General features: G+C 38.5%; 1 protein-coding gene across 4 annotated transcripts in view; it reads left to right on the top strand.

Annotated features, from left to right (window-relative positions):
- The window catches only part of LOC145996028 (phospholipid-transporting ATPase ABCA1-like), a 270557-nt gene that overhangs the window by 215959 nt on the left and 39515 nt on the right, over nucleotides 1-15083 (top strand). For all 4 annotated transcript variants that reach the window (XM_083132208.1, XM_083132210.1, XM_083132207.1 and 1 more), the window contains 4 exons: nucleotides 218-341; nucleotides 7548-7690; nucleotides 9808-9918; nucleotides 11417-11530. In XM_083132208.1, the coding sequence (XP_082988334.1) occupies nucleotides 218-341; nucleotides 7548-7690; nucleotides 9808-9918; nucleotides 11417-11530 (492 nt within the window). The remainder of the gene's footprint in view (nucleotides 1-217; nucleotides 342-7547; nucleotides 7691-9807; nucleotides 9919-11416; nucleotides 11531-15083) is intronic.

Genomic DNA, 15083 nt, shown 5'->3' with positions numbered 1-15083 from the left:
TGATGAACCAAGGGACTGCAATGGGTTTTGTTTGGGGAAAAAGTAACTGAATATTTTGGCATTTACTTAATAAGCAAAGATGTAAAGAAGGAATATAAAAGAAAATAGCAGAATTTTACAATAAATCCTAGGCTATATTCTTATTACCTGTCAATGCCAATTCAATATTGATTTATGTGCCCCATACTTACTTTACTTATTTATTTATCATTGTCAGGAGATGCACGACGTTGCAGATGTACTCAGGGAACTCCTTATGGTATTTCCTCATTTCTGTCTTGGCTATGGTCTGCTCAGATTGGCAAAGAAGTACTATCAAGCAGAAGGATATGCAATAGCAGGTATTTTAATGTATTTTTTTTTTTTTGTATAAATTGTATTACTGTTGAAGACTAATTGTTATTATTGTACTCTGGAACAATGCTTCTCTAATGTATGGGCTTTAATTTCAACTTTAATAATAGTAATGCCTCCCTGATGGTGTAGAGGTAGCGTCGTCGCCTTGTAATCAAGGTGTCCCAGGTTTGATACCAGGTGAAGGCACATAGTGGTTCAGATTCCCACTTTAAATTGTAGGTCCAGTCCCTATTAGCCTTACTGTGCATACAGTGGACTTAAAACACTAACTTAATCAATCAATTTAATAATAGTAATAATCTTTTTGCTTTGTGAGAATATAATTTGTATCATAAACCCTTGCAAGGATAATTTACTTTTTGCACATTTGTGTAGACCTGATCACGCAGTTATTTCTATGCTACTTATAATTATGTTTTCTCTTCATTTGTTTATTCCTTTCCTGATAATTGCATTGAAAATGTGGATCTTGAAATGCAACTCAAATTGCAGTACTGATTAGTTATGCCTAATTACAGGGTCATTACACATTGTTATTTCCATTTGCATGCCACTTTCTATGTCAGCCACTGGTGTCTCATTCTTTGATAATACCAAGGAATCACAACTGAGACTGAAATGGCAAAACTGATTCTGAAGTAGTTTCAGTCATCGTGAAACATGGGGTGACTTTTTCAAAGCAGGGTTGCCACACACCTGGAAAAACCTGGAAATCTCAGGGTAAAATCATCTAATTGTTCAAAGAGTTCCAATGAAGTACATCTGAAAGACTAGAATATGTTCCTGCCTTTTCCTAATAAATTTAGAAATTCCGTATTTCCTCGTTGTACAATTTAATATTTAAGTCCTAATAATTTCGAAGATCCTCTCTCTTTATTCACTAAGGGTACGGCATCTGGAGCGGAGATGGTAATGCGTCACTGCTTTGTCTGTTCCCGTGTGGCGGTAGTTGTAATTTCTCCCGTTCGGCGGCGCTGGCTTGTTTAACCTGGTTTGCATCGTCTGCTTCCTGTTGTCAGGTGGCGCTGCCGGGTGGGTCATGCTGCTCGGTGCTCTGCAGTTTCTGTTCCCCGCGTGGCTGGAGGGGGGGTCGAGTATGCACACCGCATCTTTTCTTTTTCTGGTCGGGGATCTTTTTGAGGATGGGGTACCAACTTGGGTGTGCCTGTCCATTGTCCAAGTTCAGTGCTGGTTTCTGTTGGATGATAGCATGGGTTTCTTTGACAGTGTTTTCTATGACAGAGCCGGTTGGGTGAAGTATGGATACGGAGGCGATGGTGTGGTTTGTGGAGTGGAGGTGTTGAGAAAGGCCTGATTTTGGTGTGTCTTTTTTGGCATCTTTTACGTGTTCATTAATCTGTTCTTGGACAGTGCGGATGGTCCTGCCAATGTAGGTGTTGTAACATTGGCGTGTGGCCTTGTAGACACCAGGGGATGCAAGTTTCGGTAGGTAGTATCTCTTGAAGTTGGGTAGTGCCCTTCCGATTTGGGATATGGGTTTGTGTGCTTTGAGTGCCTTGGCAAATTTGCCTGATGTGGTGGGTTGGTATGGTAAAGCGATCCATTTGGGTTTGGGGTTTTGGTTCGGGTTATCACTGTCTCGTGGGTGTCTGAGCTGGGCTTCTGCTTTTGCACACCACATGGATAGCTGGCGTTCGGTGTAACCATTGTTTAGTCCAGTTTCGGTTACGCATTCTATTTCATCTTGGAGGTCGTCTTCTGTGCAGCTGTGTGTGAAGGCTCTTTTGTAGAAGTTCATCATACTCCAGCTTTCTGTTTTGGTGGGTGGTTGGATTTTGCATGGATGTACTGGGTGCCCTAACCTGGTTTCCTGTATACAGATGTGATGAATTTGTCTTGGTGTCGTTGGATGCTTAGGTCGAGAAAGTTGAGGTGGCCATTTTCTTCTCTTTCAACAGTGAAATTTGTGTTGGGATGTATGTTGTTGAGGGCAGTTAGGAGAGGGTTTAAGTCCTCTTCCTCTTTGTAAATGACTAGGCTGTCATCGGCATATCTTCTGTATCTTATACGCACGAACTCTGGCTGGGTGAGTATTGACTTCTCTGCCACATGTAGCACGATGTTGGATAGTGGTGCAGAAAGGGGGTTGCCCATTGCTAGGCCTCCTGTCTGGTGGAAGAAACTGTCTTCGAAATGGAAATAGTTGTGGGAGAGGCAGGCTTGTAGGAGGTTGCAGATTTCATCTGTTACAAATGGGGGCGTGCCATTGCTGAGGAGCCATGTTCTGGTGGAGTGCAAGGCTGATTGGAATGGAGGAGTACATATCCACTACGTCTATGCTGGCTAGTTTGCAGTTATTGGCTTTGATGAAGGAGGTGACAATTTTTTTTTTTTTGCTTCAAGGCTGTTCTTTAGGCAGTAGGTGAGTTTGTCATTGTGAGCGGTCAATTTCTGGAGGAGCCATTTTGTCAGGTGAACACTGGGTTGATTGAAGTCGGCCACTATGATTCTTAGAGGAGTTCCCAGTTTATGAGTTTTGGGTATGCCATATGCACAGGGAAGGCTGGGGTGGGTGTTGATTAATTTCTTCCTTTCACTTTCTTGGAGGAGGGCACAGTTCTCTATGGCTCGGCAGATGGCTGTATTGTATGTGCTTGTGGGGTCATGTTTCAGTTTGTTTGTAGCCTTCTGAGTTTAGTTTTGCATGCATTTTGTCACTGTATTGGTCTTTTCCCATTATGACATATTGATTACCCTTGTCCGATTTTATGCACCAACATTTGTTGTCCTGTACCCACTTTCGGAATTCCTGTGTTGGGTTCCTTAGTTTACTATGCACTGTGGGTTTATGATTGCCAGTAGGTTGGGCGTGTTGACGGAGGATGATGGATGCACACGTAAGGCGTACACACTCGGCATCTAGGTTAGTTTTTGTTCCAAAAACGGATTTTTCAGCATAGCAGATTAAGTCTAGGGAGGGGGTGAGTCACTCAGGAGGTTGAATTTGAGGCCATGTTGGAGGAGGGAGTGGAATTCAGTCGGCACAGTGAGGTTGGTGAGGTTGATTATGGTGCTGGTGGGGGTGGCGAGGGCGGGTGGTTGGGCACCAAGGGTTTGTAGTTTCTGTCTTAGGATCGCTGTTTTCTCTGTGACGTTCTCAGCATGAAGTCTATGTTTTGCTGGGCTTTTTCCAGTCTTCGGGGCTTATTCTCGGTTGTATGTAGTCACGGAGGGAAGCACATTTTTTTTCATGAACAATAACACCAATAGTTACAACTACAGTAATTTGCTTTACACACACTTCTTTTAAAGATATAGATTTTGGATATGTGTTAATTTTGCATTTAAGATTAGTTACTGTTGTGTCCATTTGTAAACTTCTGTTTCTCAAAGGTATGAAAATATTTGACCCAAAGTTCTGAATGTTTAAATCAGAATTATTCATGGTACACAAGCATATTTTACATGGTTCAGTTTCTATTATGTCTGTTAACACACAGTTCTGAGTTTTAGTGAATACTTATGACATCTTGTCTTGAAAACGATCTTTCCCTTCCGTATATGATTTTTTGTTTCTGAACAGCTGTTCGTTAACTCTTGACTTGGGTATGGGCTGCTGTTGCCATTTACTTCACATGCGTGGGATGCAAAAAGTATTATGTCACTAAATGCCTTTGATGTTAGGTTAGGTTTAGGTCTCTTGGCTGGCATTAATAATAATACGTAATAATAAATTTCAATTATATTTTAAATTGAAATTGCTATTAAAAGGTGTTACATCCTACTGTAATTGGTTTTGTAAGTCTTTATTTTCCTTGTATCGGCACTCAGACCTCCCTAATCATTATTGATACATGGACTGATTTTGTTTATTTTACGTTCTTTTCTTCCACACGTAATTAATTGCAATGGGAATGAATGATGATGAGATAACTTAAAGGACAATCTTAAACACACATGACCTCTACACAAAACAAACCACTACAGAGAGTTATACTGGGGGGTGAGTCCTGGTACCAGAGCTTTGCCAGCCTGGTGCCTGGACCCAGAGCACTAACAAAACCCGTTAGATCACACGAGTAAAATATATGTAGTCGTGATATCACTGAAGATCGTTTATATACAGAGTCACTAACCCCACATCAAATTTGTGGTGCCACCCCCAGCAGCACATGACAATTGCAACCTAGTGGGATGGTAGCTCGGCATAGACTTACTAAAGAAAAATAGGAAGGTACAGAAAGGGCAGCGTACTGGAAAACATGCTTTCATCGAAACAACAAGTTCTACCAATTGAGCTCTTAAAAATTTTGATGGGTTAGTAGTCTAGGGTTAATGAAGAACTGCGTATTTGAACATTTACTTCACAAAACCATGGCATACAAATTGTATGATAAGAATAATAAAATGGCAGAATATTAACCAAAATTACAGACTACTTATAAATACATCAGATTGGTGAACTTTTCACTAGTACAGTGGAACCTCGATTTTACGTTTTTGATGGGACCATGCTGAAAAAAAAATAAAATAAAATGTAAAATCAAGGAAAATTTATTAACAATTTACTATGTTGGGACCATCAAGATTGATTGTATAATACAGGAAATTGTAAAATCAGGGTTCCACTGTATTACTGATTACTGATATGTGCATACAAATAGAGTAACAATTAATGTTCCATCTCTAATAACAATAGCCAGAGGTCCTGGATTTGAATCCTGACTGGGTATGGGTGTTCTTTGTGAGTGTCTTGTCCCTTCAACAATTTCATCATATCACTCATCGTCATCGTCGTGATTATCCAAAAGTGGTAGAAAAGCTGTTCTAAGTAACAAAAATCAGATCAAATCTAATAATAATAAAAGAAGGAGAGACTGGAATGGCTATGAGGGAAAATGTAGGCTATTGTAAAATATATTTAAAATAGTATTGCACTGTGTATTGAATACTCTGGAAAACAATTGAAGATTCTGGAAAACTCAGGGAAAATACATTTCGAGCTGGAAAGATGCCCAAATGTCATCCTCTTCTACGTAGTTCAGTCTATACTGCATTTTGCAGTATAATTCTCTGCTGAGCTCATGTTGTGTCGTCCCTATATGTTTGTAATTGTCCCTTCATCTCATCATCAGTAATTCTCATCTTCATGATTAGCCAATAGTGGCAGAAAATAAACTAAACCTGCAGAGGCACATATATATCTGGTGTCTGTGTGTGTGTGTGTTTCTCTCTCTGTCTTTCCTTCCTTCGTTTTTTCTTTCTTTCGTTTGGAAATGGGCTGAGTTTCAGTTCAGAGTGGAATAGCTTCCATGTAGAAGCATGCGTATTTAGTTTTTGACGGAAACACTGCAATGTTCATTTTCGTGTTTTTCAAAGATATGAGGTGCATTTTCCTAACATGCCTTGTCATGAGATAAACTGCAAAATGCGAAATATACTCTTAAAGAAGTAAAGTGCTCCCTGTGGTTTGCACCATGCCATGAAGGCATATAGGTGTGTGGAGTTAGGGCCACACTTTCTTGATCATTGCCAAAGTTGAGGGTGATGTGATCAACACCACTCCCCTGGCTGTCTTTACCCCCCAGAGTTTCCTCCAGGTACCCACTTTATAAGATGCTGGGTGGATGCCGGAGCCACTTGAACAGGTGGAAAAGTTCCCGGTTCTCTTAAACACTAAATTTAGAGTTTATTTACTGACGTGACACTTTCTGAAGTCTGAATTATGCATATCACGGAAAATTGATTAATTCTGCTGTAAATATTTGAGGAGCAAATGTGCCATAAATATGCTGTTAGAAGGGAAACGTTTATTTTGTGTAATATATATAGTTTTTAAATCAAATTTTGGGTTATATTGAACATCTTAACACCAAAATGCCATTTTTATATACACTGCTTTTGATCCTGAAATGTGCCCAGTTTTTGTACTGAAAGCTTGAACTTTTATTCACCATAAATATGTGAAAACACTAAAGTTGCTGACGAAGGCAGTTTATTAAGATTTAAAAACACTTTACATGTAACATTTCTACCCTCTATCAGGGTCTTTCTCAGAGGATGAACTAAACTAAAATGATAAACAGAAACAGAAAGTATATATACACATAGCAGGGTGTCTATATATATATATAGACGGATCTAACACGGATCCTTCTTTCTTCCTCCAACCCCTGATAAAAGCAGAGGGATGTTAGGAAAGTAGGGCAGTATGGTTTGAGGCCTTTTCCATATGAATGCACACCTGTTAAATGTTCCCTCCATACAAACAAGGGATGCCTGTTCGTAAAATGGAGGTTATTATAGCATTCACCTTCACATTTCTGTCCACCTTGCATATAGTCAACTTCCCCATTTAACTGAATCTGGTGACAATCATAAAGCCCTTTGTTAAAGTGTCCTGGCAGCCACTTGCCATCGGTGTTATGGCACGTAATTGACCGAATGTGACCACTGCCAGTGAGGTAAATGTAGACTTCGTCCATTGTAAACACAGTCCTCCATTTAAAACCTGCCAGGTTCCTTTCAGAGTTTTCTGCAGTTGATCCTGCGTTCGGCAAAGTAGTGCTGGGGGAGGTGGTGCACGTGGGCCTTACAAACACACCGCAGCCAAAGACAGTTATGGATAGTCGTGTTCACAGTGGAAGGAGCTATATGCACCCTCCTGGCCATCTCACGTTGGGTTGGTTGATTTTCCTGGCATGCCATTCACCAAAAATCAAAAATAGGTGATACTTTCACTGGTGAATGTTTACCGAGACACTATCTCTTTCACACTATTTTTCCAACGGTCAACCATTCTCCTAACAGTGATTTACAATTCAGTCATGTGCATGGAAGAGGGCCATGACGTACCCTTTCCAATAACGGTTCACTTTTGATGCCATTTGACAGCTACATTCATGACACTGGCACCTGCAAGCTGCGATACACAACAGCTGCACTGTCACTTCAGCTTAATCCCACAGATGGCAGTGACATCACAAAGTTTGCAATGTCAATTGTAACAATTAAAAGTTATTCAAAATATTGATTAATATTAGTGGCTGTGCATTACAAGCATTGAATATGCACAAATTACTGGCATCCTTCATGATTTCAACTGATTCTGTGATAATGTTTTTACGCTTAGTTTCAAATTGCTGTGCAGGCCTATACAAAACAGGAACTATTAATTTCAAGTAACACTTTACTTGAAGAGACTGATTTTTTTCCCCTCCCTTTTGCAGGAGTAGAAGTCACATATGACTGCTTCGGCTGGGACGTCATAGGCAAAAATATCTTCTTCATGGCTGTGGAGGGATTTGTGTTTTTTTCACTGTGTTTGGCCATCGAGTATAAAGTGTTTTCTAAATATTTCAGGAAGGCAGATGTAAGTATGATTTATATTTCTGATTTGCATAATTAGCATTAGTGAATGAATTTTCGGTGATTAAATATTCTTGTTCACAAATGCAAAACGGTTGTATTAATATAAGGTATGCCCAAATGAAAAGGAGACCTTTGCTGTTGCGGCATTGTATCTAATCGAAGAAGGTAAATATGTTGCCGATAGCTGGTGTGGTGTTTGTCCCAGTTTGCAGGTGTAGCGAACGGCTTCGCCTGCTGTTTCCTCAGTTGGAGAGAGTTGTTTTGCGTGGACGGGTGCATTATGGATTCCTCCAGATTAGCGCAGAGAGCTGTAATCCAATTTCCAAGGCGAGCATGCTTCACAAATTTATCACAGGATGAAGGACGTTTACAGAGAGCAGTGTCTCGCACGTTGCACCATATTCAGTTGGTGTCAGCATTATGTGGGGCGACACGAAAGCACCAAGGACTTGCCACAACCGGGGCAAGCGCACATTGCTTCTCCAGGACAACGCTAGACAACATGTGGCCAAGAAGACCCTTGCCCTGCTGAGAACATTTCAATGGGATGTCCTTTCACATCCTCCGTGCAGCCCCAATATTTCCCCATGTGACTCCCATATCTTCGGCCCCTTAAAACAAATCACTCAAAGGTCAATGGTTCACCTGTGACGAGGAAGTGCAGAACACCGAGGAAAACTGGATCCGTAAGCAACCCAGGAGTTTCGACACTGAAGCCATCCACTCACTTCCTATGCGCTGGGATCAGTGCATCAATATGAATGGCAATTATGTAGGTATCATGTTACACATTAATTGTACTTCACATATTATGTAATGCAAATATTCTGTAATATAATATTCTTTAGATATAACTGTAGTCTCCTTTTCATTTGGGCATACCTTATACAAGCCACTTTTTAGACATCATGTAGTAGAGATGTGTAATAAGTACAAGGAAACCTCTTTTGGTATTGCTATTAAGGCTGAGCCATACCACTTTGAACTGATACTGCTACGAGTGGTAATACTCTTACCAACATTGTTCACAATAATAAATTTTAATATGTAAGTATTCCATTCGAACTTCCATTCAGTATACCGAAATTTTATTTTTAAATTTTCATAATTTCACATGTGAGAATAATGAAATAATTAAAATTTTAATCAGAAAATCCATTTTTCACACAATACTGGTGCAAAATTAATGAAGATTGTACATTGTACCTAATTTACAGAGTAATTAGACTCTGCAAATATTTTGCATTGCATTTTGCGGACTTGTAAAACCCAGAAAATTATAAGCCGATTCATGATTAACCTGTACTTCCTGATAACAATACATCAGTATTGGCTGAACCATAATTGATATGTTACCCTACTTTCTAATTGTGATCTATACTATCTACAGCAATAATACAATTACTTATTTGATTTTTGACACAACCAATATTCTACTGATGTGAAATAAAATCTCAAAAGTTAATGAAGATCTGAATGGATCATTAACACTCTTAATTAATGCTGATAACCAGGATTTTGCCTCAGAAAAAGACACACTATGTGATCAAAAGTATCTCTTTCAGATTCCCGAAGATACCAATGCTAAAATTGAAACAATTAAAAGTTATTCAAAATACTGATTAATGTTAGTGGCTGTACATTATAAGCATCAGTTTACCAGAATTTCACTTTAAAATATTCAAGAATTGCGCAAGAATGGCAAAATTCCTGTTATGAAACACAGTTTATGCTGTTTTTCAAACAATATTGGTAGAAAATAAATTGAAATTTTAAATTTTGCGTAACTTTCAGGATAATTAGACACCACAAAAATGTTGCAGACATTGAAAGACCAAAATAGTATTGGCTGGTATCAGTAAATAAAATCTAACCGATATTTTCTGATATCAATACCATTGTTATCAACCAATAAATATAATTCCTAAAAGTTCCTTGCACTTTCTTAAGCTAAAAATATGAAGGCAGACACACACCCACATACTATAAAAACTGTAACCCAGCCTCTACTCTGCCCCACTGTAGAGCTAGTTTGCAGATGGTGAAATTACATTTTTAAAATGTGCAAGTCGCTACCTTATTACGAAAAGCAATATGATGTGGATTTTCCTTCTGCAGATTATCATCTTAGCCACAGATGTAAGGGATGAAGATGTACTGGAAGAAAAGAAACGTGTTCTGAAAGGTGACACTTCAAAGGACATTTTGATATTGAGGAACCTAACAAAGGTATGACCCTTCTAGTTGCAGTGACTTTTATAGAATATGATATTCTTCTGCTTTTGTATTTTTCTTACTTTATTATTTCCCATTTGCTTCCATTTTTTAGGGTAATTGTGGTGATGAGGATGAATAATGATAAGAGACTTATGATTTTTTATAATTTCTTGTAAATTTTCTGTTTATTTTTTTCAAAATTGGGGGACGGGATTACATGTCCTCAAAAGAATTATATTTTGTTATGCTACCCTACAAATTTGGTGCATCCAACATCCATGAGACCAACTTTCTGGAAATCATCTATGTAAGATGGCTACACTACTTTATACATGGTTGTTATTTCTTACCTATTTTTAACATTATTTGGCATGATTGTAGGAATATGCCACTGCTACATAGTACATTTTTTCATCCACTTTGATCTATTGTAATGTAAAGGTGAAGCTTCCCATGCATATAGTACCATGGCATAAAAGCACATTTAAGGGATGTGGGGGTAGGACTTCACACATTCCCAATCTCGGACATTTTTGGAGGTGATGTGATCAGCACCATTCTCTGGCTGTCTTTACCCCCTCTCCCAGATTTGAGGTTGGGTGAGCCCCAGAGCCACTTTATGCAGGTACAAGACTGGAAAAATTCTGACCTTAGATCACCCACCCCGGGAACCAAACCTGGGTCTCCCGAGTGGCAGTCAGATGCCCTACCAACTGGACCAATGCTGCTCTTTGACCTTTATGGTGCCCAAAAAGAAAATGGCCGTTTCTGAATATGAATTTTTGCTTAAAAAAATATTTTTTTCTATTTTAAATATTCATTATTGGAAGATAAAATGTATAAATTTCACCTCCACTAAGAGTCCTGTCATTCTATGAAAACAAGAAATTGATTTCGTCTCTCTTCAGCAATTAGTTCTCATGCTACGATTCTTTTTTGTACAGCACGACAAATTTGAAAGGCGTGAATCTGAAAAGTTCCTATTCGAGAGACTAAAGGCTTCCATCTTCTAAAGTTTAACCTTCATGGGAGCCCTGGTTAATGTTATTTACAGAGCACATGCTATTATAGTACATTTGAAATTATGTTAATAGAAAAAGGGCCTCCCCGATGGCGCAGTGGTAGCGTCGTCACCTTGTAATCAAGGTATCCCAGGTTCGATACCCGGTGTAGGCACATAGTGGTTCGGATCCCACTTTAAACTGTAGGTCCAGTCCCGATTAGCCTTACTGTGCATAAAGTGGACTTAAAAACACCAAATCAATCCATTAATAGAATAAAGTGTATATATATATTATTAAAACTTGAAGATTATACATACTGACATTTATCTTCCGGAAATTGATTGTTTCTGTAGTGATAATGCATGTTTCTTAATCTCTGCTATTATCTGATACTTCAGCTGTTTTTTGGGGGGATATTTTTGGTTCAATTTAATACTGTTGTACAGAATTACTGGACTTATTTATACCTTATTTTATTCTACAAAAGCATTTTAATTCTCTAATAGATATACAGCAAGCAAGTAATACCAGCTGTGAATCAAGCGTGTGTTGGAGTGAGGAGAGGGCATTGCTTCGGACTACTAGGGGTAAATGGAGCCGGAAAAACTACCACCTTTAAGGTAAGCTATGATGTTCCTTATACAACTACAAATTTAAATTCAGCTGAAAAAAAGGTTCCTGGAGCATATTTAAATTGATCCTTATACAAAATGAAGAACCTGGCTTCCATGTAGGAATGATTATCATTGTCTGCTGCAATAGCAAAGGTTGTAGGTTTGAATCCTTTGTGCGACATGGTTGTTTTATAGGGCTGATTCAGTGCCACTTTTAACCAATGTGCTTCCCACTGATACCAATGCTTGAAAATTGCAACAACTCAAAGTTGTTCAAAATATTGATTAATACATATTAGTGGCCGAGTATTCCACTCTAATTGTATGCATCAGTTTACAACAGGGTTGCTTAAGGTCCAGGAATTTTAAATAATTCATGAGTTTCTGGACATTTAACAGCCCTGGTTTACCAGAGTTTTGCTTCAAATTTTTCAAGAATTGCATAAATTCAGTTATTCACATAATACTGATGCAAAATTAATGGAAATTTAATTTTGCATAAATTCCATAATTAGACTGCAAATTTGTTGCATGGAATTTTTTTTAACCTCTGAAAGACTAAAATGACAGAAAAGTATCAGCAGGTATCAGTAAACCTTCGCCGCTTCATTTCTCGTGAAATTCTAGCCTGATTTGATATATCACATCACTCCCTTTCCTTTGAAATTTTTGCGTTGAATTCAATATGGCGGTCAACAATATGCCGGACCTGCGCTTGACACACACAGCTAGGGATCTCCCTGTGCCTAACCTATTTCTTTCATGACCGGGATAACTCCTTTACATTTTGTAGGGGGTGTTAAGGGACTTTTGATTCGTCATAATTCATGTAATGAGGCTTTTATCAGTCGCATAGTTACACATATTATTTTGTATCTTCTGATCCCATTGCAGTCCCAGAATGATTTTTTGGAATGTTTTAGAGTATGGCATGAGGGACCAAATATTTTATTTTTTCACGATTTTTGGTGATGGCATGTTTTGAGATATTCAAGGTCAAAGATCAAGGTCACATGACAAAATTATGCTTTTATCCAAAGGTAGGCTTGTTATATATCACTGGAAAGCTTGTTCAATTCCCAGTACAATAAGCTTTATTTGAGCTTCCTAGGCGAAATAGGGGCGGTGTTACAGCACATTTAATATAGCTAAGCGGGCTCAAAACTGGCAATTTATTCAAACTTAGACCTTTAATAATTTAACAATTACAAGATGCATGAAACTAAAAATTTTCATAGTTACTAAGTTCAATGCATAGTTTCAACTCCCCAGATTTCATGAAAATTGGAGGTGGTCAGGTTGGAAATTGCACATATCTATGTTGATTTGGCATGGAATGACTCAGGAGAAAAGTTGTGCAAAACTTTGACTAAAACTTTTCCCAAACTTTCAAAGCTTGTTCTTGGGCAGGGTGTGTTAAAATTAATAACAAGAGTAACTATTCATTTCAGTATACATGGAGTGATCAGAAAAAAAAGTTTATAAATCCTGTAAATGACAGGGTATTGTTTGTAGTCTGGAAATGCGTATGTGGGTGAAAGTGGTACATCGCACTACTGCTCCACATAAGCACTGTTCCTGTTCAAAAACTCATCACAGTCTGAACTTAAGTTGTTTGTGCCAGTTGAAGAAAATTTTACATCAAGATTTCGGAACCATCTGGAGACAGTGGTTTTCACATCATTGTTCTGAAAGTAGTGTCCAGACATGTGTTTCTTTAGAGCAGATAATAGATGGAAATCAGTTGGTGCCAAATCCAGACTGTAGGAGAAGTCCAAGGTGTCCCAGTGAAACCTTCGCAAGCAACTGTTTAACATACATTATCATGAATTGTGATCACTCCACTGCATAGAAGACCTGGTTCTTTTCTTCTGATGGCCTCTCGCAGATTCCTATAACAGTGTGTCCATATTAGAGTTATTCCACCAATAGGATACCAGACGTGTCCCAGAAAACAGTGTCCAGAACTTTTCTGGTTGATGGGATCACTTTGAACTTCTTACCGTGTTGCTTCAAAGGCACATCATTATTTTTGCTACATGCTGGCTTGACATCACACCTTTACTATGAAGTTACATCAGTTTGCTATTAATCTGTACAGCCAAAACACTTTTGATCCACTCAAGACGAATCAGAACCCTCACTTTCACCAGTCACTGCGCAGCTACTTCGGTCAGAACAGGACTTGCCTTCACGTGCAGTGAGGTATACATGATATCAGTACACATACATATTTACTTGACTCTACTCCAACTACACTGAAATATATGGCTTTGTAACTTTTTTTTTATCTGATAGCCCCTTTGTATTAGCTGTGTGAAGTAGGCCCGTACCCAGGATTTTTTTGAGGGTGGGCAGGCAGACCCATAGGCAAATTTCTAACCTATATGTATACAACCACGTGGCAAATATTTGCAGTTGGCCCTGACATTTGTTTCTGTCAGAGAGCGAAAAGAAAAATTGTAGGTTACAGGTAGACTACATGTATGCATAATGTAAAACAATTCAAATTGCCTACGAAAAGCAACATATGTGGGGTTGATAGATGAGGTTTCAACCCATTTTGCAAAGTCCATGACTTTTCCAGGAATTTTACATAGCTGTATATGATTTAACATGCTAAAAAAATAAAAGTTACACTTCAACTTTGTAAGTTAATCAAAGGAATCACGTTTGTTGAACATTTTTGAAACTAAATGAAAGAACATTTGTAATAGCAATATTACCCAAAAGGAAGATTGTTGGGAAGATAAAACGAAACGTGTTTCCGATTACAAAATCTGCCAACCAAAAATCAGGTTTTAAAAGCTTTTTTAAAAAAGAATAATTTGTTTCCAATGACTTCAATCCTAGCCTTGTTTTCCTGACTCCTCCAGTTGTCCAGGACTATGGAGTCAGTGCAAACCTTGTAAATAAATTATCTGAAGGGAACGGCTAAGTGACTTCACCCTGGCAGTGTGTCTGCTGGCATAATATTGTTTCTATGGTGTATTCTCGCTTTTAGTATCTTATTCGACAGTAAAAATAAATGCCAGTGGCAACCAAGAAGCTATTAAATGGGGTTGCATGCATGTGGGATAGAAAATGCCATTCTCAACGGCTCGTAGGATCGATTTTTTTGGCCTTGATGTCCTTTGCACACTGTGAAAGTTGTCTGTTGTACGGTCACACCACTGTGTATTTATGTTCAAAACAATTGCAAGTAGAAAAGAAGAAAAATTGCAGTAAAAATTTCTGATCGACAGAATTTCGTAAATAATAATGCACTTAAGTTTCTTGAGTGTTTTGGACAAATAATAATACATGTTAAAAGTACTTCAGGCAATTTTTTGCCCCAATAATCTAGCAACGATTCTGCTGTGAAGTGGATTTTCCTATGTACATAATATTAATTAACCCTAAGCCATTGAGTGGCAGAATGGACATCAGTTGCAGAAAAACCCTGATGTCGGAGAGGAGAAAAACAAAGTTTTTTATCCTTCTGCTCAGTGGTGGTGAGAAGGGATCACAGACCTTGCGGTGCGGGTGGAGAGCTAAATGCCCCTTATATGGTTGGTTT

The sequence above is a fragment of the Lepisma saccharinum genome, chromosome 12 (assembly GCF_977018435.1).
Source record: "Lepisma saccharinum chromosome 12, izLepSacc3.1, whole genome shotgun sequence".
Taxonomy (NCBI): domain Eukaryota; kingdom Metazoa; phylum Arthropoda; class Insecta; order Zygentoma; family Lepismatidae; genus Lepisma; species Lepisma saccharinum.
This window is presented reverse-complemented; position numbering and strand designations above follow the sequence as displayed.